General features: G+C 42.3%; 1 protein-coding gene across 3 annotated transcripts; it reads left to right on the forward strand.

The window, feature by feature from the left end:
- Nucleotides 1-282: 282 nt before the first annotated feature.
- On the forward strand, nucleotides 283-5,352 carry Rhox4a (reproductive homeobox 4A). 3 transcript variants are annotated; one of them, XM_006541392.3, is made up of 4 exons: nucleotides 283-793; nucleotides 984-1,389; nucleotides 3,800-3,842; nucleotides 5,116-5,352. In XM_006541392.3, exons 1-4 carry the CDS (start codon nucleotides 727-729, stop codon nucleotides 5,212-5,214), a joined length of 615 nt encoding a protein of 204 aa, XP_006541455.1. In that variant the 5' UTR covers nucleotides 283-726; the 3' UTR covers nucleotides 5,215-5,352. The 3 variants fall into 3 exon arrangements, with proteins under 3 accessions (XP_006541455.1, XP_006541456.1, NP_001034777.1); NM_001039688.3 differs by having other exon boundaries at nucleotides 591-793; nucleotides 3,797-3,842; nucleotides 5,116-5,351; XM_006541393.3 differs by lacking the exon at nucleotides 3,800-3,842 and having other exon boundaries at nucleotides 562-793; nucleotides 5,116-5,177.
- Nucleotides 5,353-10,070: the final 4,718 nt, after the last annotated feature.

Consider the following 10,070-nt stretch of genomic DNA (forward strand, 5'->3'; position numbering starts at 1 on the left):
TCTCCGTTTAATTTCTCTTCTCTATCAAGTAACAGGCCGCTAGTATAAACTACTAGGCCTAGAGGAAAGACACTCTGTGTTTTGAGAGGAGGTGGTCTCACTGTGGTTCTGGTTTTCTGAAAATCACCATGTAAACAAGCCTGGCCTGAAACTCAGAATCCACTTCATTCTTTCCCCTGAACGCTGGGATGAATGTCGTGAAAAGACACCCCCCAACTAAACAAGAGATATTCTAAAAACACTTGAGTATCATCTCCAGAGCTTTTCTTCTTCAGTACGAGTCGTTTGGCAAAGTTGAACGTAGACAGTAATTTATCCAACTGCGAGGTGGGTCGCCACGTGTGCATCCATACCAGCTTGAGTACCATGCGGTCCCTGCAATGATATCCTGCTCCTTGCAGCACAAACCTGTTTTGTTTTGCACCTGAGGCTCAACCCATAGCTGCAGGAGATCAAATGGAGGTCAGGATAGCTCACCTATGATTGGACACTTGGTAACCTGCACTACCGCCCCCAAGGGCTATGAGAGAATCTCTTCCTGGTTGCAAAGCTAGGTTTTCGGCTTTCAGCTTTCGGCTTTCGGCTTTCGGCTTTCGGCTTTCGGCTTTCGGCTTTCGGCTTTCGGCTGTCAGCTTTCGGCTGTCGGCTTTCAGCTTTCGGTTTTGACAACCTCAGGAACTCCGACTCAGAATCTGCTGGGGAAAGCTGCAGGGAAGCACTCAGGACATGGAGCATCAAAACACCAACTACCTACTTCATGAGGGACTTGGCAAGGACAAGGAAAATTTGAATGGTGAGTGCCTTCTGGGAATGGTGGATTGTCCACATTCATGAGAGGAGGAATGTGCCACACAGAGGTGACTTGAGAGTTGCAGTGCCCTGAAGCATTTCCTGAGATTTAACAGCACCTCAGCACCAGCCTAGGCCCTGATGCCTGTTTGTTTGTTTGTTTGTCTTGTTTTGTTTTGTTTCCCCACATACAGGTGGGAAGACACAGGCAGTCTTACCACTGGATGGAGAGGGAAGAAATGAGGGAGAGAGTGTACTGGGCCAGTCCGGAGCCGCAGCAGTGGAAGGGGACAAAGCAGAAGAATTAAGTGGAGAAGGTGGGCCTGCTGCTGGTGATGCAGACCTCATGGATAACAGCAACCAAGAGGACCAGGACACCAGTGGCAGTGCCCAGGAGGAGGAGAAGCTGCCAGAGGAGCCAGTTCTCAAGGATGCTGTGGTCATAGACAAAGTGCAGCCTATTCCAGTGCTGGTATCTGGTGTGCGGCCTAAGTCAGTGTGGGTACAGCAGCGTAGCTTACACTACAATTTCCAATGGTGGCAGCTGCAGGAGCTGGAGCGCATTTTCCAGCAGAATCACTTCATCCGTGCAGAGGAAAGGTAAGCAGATTCTTGTTTCCTGGGAGCACAGAGCAGTCCATAGTGGCTGTCGGGTCCTTCAACTGCTACCCCCTTAAAACTGCACATTCTCTCTGTATTTGTTGATTTGTCTATGACAGTGCGCGTGTGTTCATGTGGGTGTAGAGTACAGCTTGTGTTAGGCTGTTCTCTCCTTGCACCTAGTGAGTCTCTGTGTCAAATGTAGGCCATCAGTCACTTCCTTCACCTTCACCTTTGTCTCTATCTTTACCTTCTTCACCTTAATCTTCTGGGCTATTTCCTCAGCTGGCCTGTTACCCTAAATTAAAGCCACTTCCAAAATCAAGGCTGCCAGAATCCTGCATCCTGTAGTAGTGTGGTAGGGTAGTGTGCTGGGGTAGGTGGGAGACTTGTGCAAATGTTTGTTCTGGATACTTTGATATCCACATAAGACAAGCTAGAGTTCTCAGAGAGGAGGGATTCTCAGTTGAGAACAAGTTTCCATAAGAGCAGGCTCTGTGATGAGCGTCACAGTATAAGTGATGAGGCCTCAACAGTTAGGAGCAATAGCTGCTCTTCCAGAGGAGTCAGACTTAAACCCCAGCACCCAGGTGGCAGGTCGCAATGGTCTGTAACTGCAGTTCCAGAGGATCTGGCACCCTCACATACGCATGCCTGCAGGCCAAACATCAATGCCAATAAAATAAGGAACATATATGTTTTTTAAGACCAGGTGATAGAAGTCTTTAGGGTACTTTCATGATTGTTGGTTAAAGTGAGAGGGCCCAGCCTCTTGTGGGTGAGGCCACCCCTGGGCTGATGGTCCTGGATTCTATAAGAAAGGAGACTGAGCAAGTCATGGGGAGCAAGCAGCATCCCTCCATGGCCTCTGCATCAGCTCCTGCCTCCAGGCTCCTATCCTACTTCTGTTCCTATTCTTAGTGTTAGCGAAATATGGAACTGTGAGCAAAATAAACTCTGTCCTCTCCAACTTCCTTTAGGTCAGGGAGTTTCATCGCATCAATTGTAAATCTGTCTAAGACAAAGAGGATGAAGGTATTTTCAGATAGTATTTAAATGTATCAGAGGAAAATTTCAGGCTATGTATTCTCTATAAGCAGGGCCCTACTGAAAGTGTGAAAGGTGGATTGTTTGGAATTATAGCAACTTCGTAAATCTGTATATCGTGTGTTTGACTTTTAAGTTCCTTTGTTTGTTTGTTTTACTTATGAGTGCATTATCTCTTCAGGGTCTCCCTAAATATACTTGTGTGTATATATATATATATATGTGTGTGTGTGTGTGTGTGTGTGTGTGTGTGTGTGTGTATCTCGCTGGCTGGCATGGAACCTATCTAGCTCAAGTGGTGGTGCAAGCCTTTAATACCAGCACTCGGGAGGCAGAAGCAGGGGAATTTCTGAGTTCAAGGCCAGCCTGGTCTACAAAGTGAGTTCCAGGACAGCCAGGTCTGCACAGAGAAACTCTGTCTCAAAAAAAAAAAAAAAAAAAAAAAACCAAAATAAGAAAAAAGAAAAGAAAAGAAAAGAAATGAAAGGAAAGAAAAGGAATTCATAAAATTTTTTGCCTGCGTTTGACTTCCAAGTGCTTTCATTAAACATAAAAACCACAGAACCTGGTGACACCTTTCTCTTAGTTAATGGGGTTTTTGTTTTTTCCATACATTTTGTTTCCCTTTCCATAAAAAAATGGTCTGTAACCAAGATTCAATACTCGGCAGGATGGCAACTTCCAGTTTCCCTGGTGCTATGAATGCCAAGCCTGCACAGGGGTGGCTTTCCTTGTCAGTTTGGGCTACTGTCTTAGTTCCTTTCCTCTTGCTGTTCTAAGACGCCATGACCAAGGCACCTTATTAAAACTGAGTTTTGGGAGAGTTCCTGAATATCACGGCGGGGAGCATGGCAGCAGGCAGGCAGGTACAGGCACTAGCTAAGATCTTGAGATACAACCACAGGCAATGATAGAATCTCATGAGTTTTGAAAGTTCAAAGCCTACCTCTCCTCCAACAAGATCTCAAGTTCCATTTCCTTCGAAACAGTTCTACCAACTGGGGATTTTATTCAATACAATAAGCGTTCAAACATGTGAGTCTGTGGGAGAGTGATATTCTCACAGTGTCAAAGTGAAACATTATCTGAAAACATTATTTTACAAAAGCACAATGCACAATCCTGGCTGTCCTGGAACTCACTCTGTAGAACAGGCTGACCTGGAAGTCACAGAGATCCACCTGCCTCTGCTTCCTAACAGCTGGGACCAAAATCCCAGTGGAATTTAATTAAGCTTCAAAAATCTTCAAGGTGAATGTGTCAGATAGTGAAGGGTGGATAAATATTTAGAGAAGTATGAATAAAACATTTCATTTTTTTCAAAATGCCCAATACTGAATATCTGCCATTTTTCCCCCAGAAGACATCTGGCAAGATGGATAGGTGTGAGTGAAGCCAGAGTTAAGGTAAGGAGAAGAAGACAATTTGACAGGAGAGCCATTCTAGAACTTGATTCTTATCTTGGATACTTTTATCCTATGCACAATGTGGTGGTGGTAGTGGTGGTGTTTGAAGTGTTACATTTCAAAATGACATTTTAAAAATGTTTTTTTAATTTTCATTCACGTTTATAGATTTGCCTGTGTGTGCATGTAGCATGTGTGCAGGTGTTCTCAGAGAGAGAAGAGGATATCAAATTCCCTGGATTTAGGAGTGGTTATGCATGGGCTAGGAACCAAACTTGGTTCTTCCCCTACAAGAGCATCAAGTGCTCTTAACTCTTCTCTACAGCCTCCTTATAATGACTTTTGAGCCTTATGTTCTTTCTGAGTATAAAATTGAATAAGAAACCCCAACCAACTTGAAATGGCTCATTTTAACACAGAGCATAGCTTCTCAAAGGAACACAGAACACATACACACAGATCAGATATAGATGTATCTTGCATATAAACTACAAATATATGTTGTACCACATACTCTCTATGCATTAATACTTGTATTAATAAAATTGATATTCAAACTCACATATATACATATATATGAAATTCTTTGGAACATTGATATCTTCAGGATATCAATGATGAGATATCCCACTGGGGTTATGAAATATAAATTATTTAAACAAGAATCATATTACTGGAGATAACCCTGATTCTAAAGAATTGAAATAGTGAAAACTAAGCATAAATTCTAACCTTATAGGAGCAATTTGAGTTCACCGCAAAAGGTTAGTTCTCAGGCAGAGCCAGGCACTCAGAAAGCTGATGTAAACTTGGTTAAACAGAGACTGTGGACATGGGGGAAGCATAGAGTCCAGTCCTCCTGGTGTTTGGAGGTGCCTAGTGAAGCCAAACAGATACAGACACCCGTCATGATAACTCTCAGGACCATGCTGCTGCATCTGCCCGAAAGTGCTGATAAGTATCTGCAGAGGCTTCTACAGTAGAGACAGAAACCCGGTGAGCAATGTTTGGTCCACTGTCCGGGAACTATTTTGCACTGCAAGGGCCACACAAGTGGGTCTCCCACATTCTAGGCAAACTCTGCACTGTGTACCAGGTCTTCATGTACTCATAGAATTACAGCAGTGAGATACCAGGGTCTTCTGAGCACGATATTATTAATATAAATTCTATTGATGTAAAGTATAGAGGGCAACTACTATTAAATGATGTGGTTTCTGATTTATAATCGTGAAAATAATACAGAACAAATCCCTGTTCCCTCTCATGGTAGAGATGGTTTAAGAAGAGGAGAGAGCACTTCAGAAGAGGACAAAGTCAGTTAGGAATGAATGATGACGCCTCTGTGGGGTCCCACTCTACCTTTCTCTGAAGATGGCACAGGAGGCCTGGTGTACCACCCTTGACCAGGAGCCACGTGCAGACCCCTGCTGCCTTCCACCAGCATGTTATTGCATCTCTATTCCCTAAGCATTTGTATGTGAAATAAATAGATTCTCAGTTTCTTTGACTCATGTGTCTTTTTGATTAGTATGGTAGGTGTGGCCCTAATCAAGGAAATGCCATTTAAAGAGGGCAACAAGGTCTCCTTCTGTGAGTTGATGTTACTGCGGGACCATCAGTAGCTGTTTAATATCACAGAAGGTTGTCACATGTCACAGTGAGTGTGCATTGACCCATACATTGTTTTTGTCCTCCTAACATAATTTTCTCACCAGATGAGCTGGCACTTTTAAAGGGACAGGTCTACATTATACAGGCCTCAAGATTTCAGAAACACAATTATTCTTAAAATAGGTTCCCACACTTGTAATTTCTTAAACAGTGCCTGATGAAAACTAAACACCACTTAAATTCCAAGAAACACCTAATGACCCGTACTACCCTGTCCACCCTCTGGCTCTGGGAAGCAAACATGCAACTGTCATTTCTTAGGGACACCAGTGGTGCACGGCACACTGAATAGTAGCTGGATGTCTTTCTACCCTATGTCGAAGCGCTCCAGTGATTGAATTTGCCCTGCAGTGGATGTGCCCACCTGGGCAGAGCAGGAAGGACTCAGAAGCTGCTCCATCACACACACGCCCCTGCCACCCCCCCTCACCACTCTGCTCAGACTCCTCCCTTCCTCACCTTACATCCTGCACATGCCTCGAGTCCAAATATATCAAGGACCTCAGCACAAGACCTGATACCCTGAACCCAATGCTGGAGAAAGTGGGCAATATGGCTCGCCATCCTAGCAGAGGAAAGGACTTCCTCAACTGGGTCCTGGTGATGTGGGCAGTAAACTTATCAGTTGACCAATGAGAACTCAGAAAAAGAAAAGCTCGAGCAAAGAGAAGGAGAACATCCTTGTGACAAAGAGACTGCATACGGAATGGTGGAAAAACCTTTACCAAGTTCAATTATGTCAAAGTGTTGGTGTGTAGAATATACAAAGAACCTTAAAAACTAAATGGCAGGAAAACATGCACCCAGTTAAACATTTCAGCTTGAATTAAACAGGGAGTACTCACCAGGGCACTGTGTATATGAATTCATCCCCTGTGACTACTTATAAAAGACCTGCACAGAAAAAGGCTAGCCAAAATGCTACTGCGAATAGGAGAAAGCCTTGGGAATGTCCATTCAAATGGTAAGGGTGACCATTGACTTCAGCTGGGGGAAGGAGAGTCAGTTAGCTGCCATGTTAACATCATGAGGATGTTATGCATGCTGCAGTAATGGTCTTACATCAGTATACACACAGGCAGCAAAAAGGAGACTAAGTAGGTGTTAAAAACATAAAATAGGAAGGGAGAAGTAGAGAGGAAAAGGCAGGGGTAATTTTAGGAAAGAGAATGCGAGGGTGGATTTGAGCTGCTGCATTATAAGCAAGGATGCAATGCTCACAACGTAAAATTAGACAAAATGTAAATCAATTCGGCCGCTCACTGCATGACAGGATAGTAGATGAATGAGAATTGTTAAGCCGAAACGAATGCCCAATTTTTTTTTTTTTTACACAGAAACTCACGTCTCAGGAAATTACCTTATTGAGACATAACCTTGTTAAAGAAAAACTTCTGAACACACTCACTAACTAAAGATGGTTTGGAAAAGCTGAGCAGCCTGCCTCTCTCTGCCAGTGCTCACATTACAGGCACTGCAGCATTGAGCCTCCATGCTTGCTCCTTCAGTGCTCCAGGTAAACCGTGGGTGGCTTTATACATGTTAGGTAAGACTCTGCAAACTGAGCTACATCTCCAGCAATAAACATATGTCGTCACTATTTTTCCTGACTGGAGAGTAAATTCTCCAGTGCTTGACACTGACACGAGCAATGCCAGGATTTAGAGCAAAGAGGGAAGAAAATCTAGGAAAGAGAAACATGTAGGCTTTGTTGTGAGGTAGTTATCAGAGCTGTGAGGTGAGTCATGTCCAAGGAGAACTGCAGCACCAGGAGTGCACTCCAAACAAGGGACAGTGTGGAAAAATGATAGTGGTGCAGGGCCTTCTATTTGTGAGGGTGAGGTGAAGAACTCTGGGTGTAGGATCAGAAACGGAGGCAACATTTGCAATATATATATATATATATATATATATATATATATATATATATATATACACACATATATATAGACATACATACATAAATACATATATATACACATACATACATACATATGAATAAATATTTTCACACACACATCCCCAAAGACATAATTGACCAGACCATGGAAAAATGTGGCTGCCTTAGGATGAGTCTGACTACATCCCAATGTAGGATCTGTTTGAATGTCAGTTCCATAACGTTTGTATGTGTGTATGTTAGTATGCACAGGCATGTTGTGCTGTGCTTGTGTGTGCATGTTAACAAGACTGCATATCTGGAGGCTAGAAGACAGCTTGTGGGAGTTTTTTCATGTTTGCATCCTGTGAGCCATGGGTTTTGAACTCAGGGATGCAGGCTAGCAACTTTATCATCCAGCAACATTAGTGAGCGCCAGGCCAGCCTCTGCTGCACAGCGCAAGGCTATCTTTAAGCTATTAAAATAAACAAATAAAGCCAACAAAGCAAAAAGAAAACCTAACAAACAACCAGCAGCAGCAGCAGGCTGAATGAGAACGAGGCAGTATATGTCTGTAAGCCCCGTTCTTGGCCGGTAGATCCCAAGTTCAAAGTTATCTCAATTATGTAATGAGCCCCATGCCAGGCCCTTCTCCATTAGGCCATTTGTGTTGTGATTGACAGCATACTCCACCATATGTTTTCTGTTTGGTTGGTTGGTTGGTTGTTCCCCGCAGGGGTGGAGGAGGTGTGTTCAGAGACCCTCTTTTGATGTTTGATCCTAGATCTCACTGTGTAACAGGGCTTCCCTGGAACTTGCAGGAAGCTTGGGCCTCATATTTCAATCATGGTTGGAATCCAGGACTGTGTGGTCAGTGTGGTGAGGTTTTCTAATACTCATTTCCTGTGTACTGTGGCTTCTAATGTTTCCTTACCCATAGTGGAAGATGCCTCAGCAGAAAAAGGCATTTACTATGAGACCCTGAGTCCCAATCAGAGGACACACATAGAAGATCACTCGCTCACCCCGTCCTCTTAGATCCGCACGTGCAATAGGGACATGCACACACTAAAAAATAAATTTAAAAAAGAAATGTGATATTTGATTTTTCTGGTAATCAGCGATTGGAGTCCCTCATTCTTAACTGAATATTAAAATTTTTTGGATGCTTTCCATTAAGCTTCTTTGTTGGAGTTTCCTTTTATCCTGTCAGAACACTTTGTTTTTCCTGATGCCATTTGTTTTGTAGTTTTTGTCTTGTTTTCAGTTGTTTTGTTTGAGATAGCATCTCCTGTACCACTGTTGACATTGTTAGGAACATTTCTTTTGAAGGTTTTACGGTCTTCATTAGTGCTTTAAAACTTGCTTATTACAGTCATGCTTGGGTTTGCATATATCTATTAATAACTAACTTGGTAATCAAATACTACCTGTATCATTTGCTCTAAGCACCTCAAAATTTTCAGGGTGAATATCAGAGAAAATATGAATTGAGACAAACCATTCAAAACAATATTAAACTATCCCTCTCCAATTTTATTCCACATATCCATAATTCTGAATGCTGAATGCCTTTTTTTTTACCTGTAGAAAAAGCCTGGCAAGATCCATGGGTGTGAGTGAAGCCACAGTGCAGGTCAGTCCGCACACAAAAGCTGTTTGGTAGGACAGCCATTCCGGAACCTACTGCATCTGTAGGTCCTTCTGGTTCTCTCAGTAGAATTGTGTTGCCTTTGATAACATGTCCAAACCATGGTTGAAAATGACTTTTTCAAGATTTATCTCTAGTTTTTTTTTACTTATATATATTTTTTATTTATATATTTTTTATTTGTTTGCATTTTTGTATGGCTAATGTTCCAGTCTGCTAGTAGAGTGGGTTTACACAGTTGAAGAGATAAACTTCCTTTGATTACAGGTGGATAAATCAAACAGAAAGGAATAAGAGTGTATAATGTTACATACATGTGAGTATCAGAGAGACTTTCTGTAGCCTTGAAACATGGAACAGAACCAGGAGTAAATCATCCCCAAAAGGAAATTTAATTGAGATGAATAAATATAAAAAGGAGGGAGAACGGGAGGGGGTGGGGAGAAAATACTTAAAATTAAATACGGTAGTGAGGTATTTCTAAGTGCGAATACAGAAAAGAAAGTGTCAGATTTAATGTTACACATCACATACTGTGGATGATGTAGGATTTACTGCTTAGTGTCCATATCTCTAGTTTTTAATGTATGTTTGGGCACGTGTGTATGTGTCACACGTTCATGCCATATGTGTGTGGCTGATCCAGGAAGCCAGCAGAGGGCATATATTTCATGTATATGCCGGAAGGATAAGTATTTAAAAGCAGTACCAATGATCCTAGGATCCTCTACAAGACCAACAAGCATGAAGCACTAGAACATCACTCCAAACCACCCAATATGGCTTTTGAGATTCGTGAGTATTGTGGATAGAAAATGGAATAAGAAAGCCCTACTCCTCAGGATTGGCTCATTTCCTGGACACACAAACTTCCTAAGGAACAAAGAAGTGAAGCAAGCTCATTTTCACTAAGTACATATATATATATATCACATACATGTATCCTGTGGGTAAATCATTATATGCATTTTAACTGAGAAAGTGTTACTCCTTATGGGTAAAATAGTTGTATTCTGTATAGAT

This window comes from Mus musculus, chromosome X (genome assembly GCF_000001635.26).
Source record: "Mus musculus strain C57BL/6J chromosome X, GRCm38.p6 C57BL/6J".
Lineage (NCBI taxonomy): Eukaryota > Metazoa > Chordata > Mammalia > Rodentia > Muridae > Mus > Mus musculus.